This window comes from Antrostomus carolinensis, unplaced genomic scaffold, assembly GCF_000700745.2.
Source record: "Antrostomus carolinensis isolate BGI_N321 unplaced genomic scaffold, ASM70074v2 scaffold43405, whole genome shotgun sequence".
NCBI classification, from domain to species: Eukaryota; Metazoa; Chordata; class Aves; order Caprimulgiformes; family Caprimulgidae; genus Antrostomus; species Antrostomus carolinensis.
Window position 1 is genome coordinate 1,433 of NW_010319197.1, and position 322 is coordinate 1,754.

General features: G+C 61.2%; 1 protein-coding gene across 1 annotated transcript in view; it reads right to left on the reverse strand.

The window, feature by feature from the left end:
* Window positions 1–322, reverse strand: part of LOC104525905 (tubulin gamma-2 chain) — a gene marked incomplete at both ends in the record, with an annotated part of 5,708 nt that overhangs the window by 1,425 nt on the left and 3,961 nt on the right. Inside the window, one exon of the mRNA XM_010169183.2 lies at window positions 266–312. Within this exon, the coding sequence (XP_010167485.2) occupies window positions 266–312 (47 nt within the window). The remainder of the gene's footprint in view (window positions 1–265; window positions 313–322) is intronic.

Below are 322 nucleotides of genomic sequence, written 5' to 3' on the forward strand. Positions count from 1 at the left end.
CAGGATGGGGCTGACTCCTGGAGCCTGGGATCAGTCTTGGCATGACAATAACCAACAGTGTTCTGACCCAAAGGGCCTGGGCTGGTGGGCTCACTCTGACCATTTCAGATCCTGTCAGCTCTCCCAGAGCCGCTGCAGCCATCCTGGTGCAGCAGGTGGCCCAGCACGAGCACAGCTGCCTGCTCACATCTGATTCACATCACAGGCGGCTGTCACGGGGTGCAGGCACACGGGCCTGGACGTGGAACGTGCAATCACAGCCCACACCGAGAGCGTGGGACTGACGGATGTGACAAGGTGAGTGTGGCAGCTCCTCCTGCCC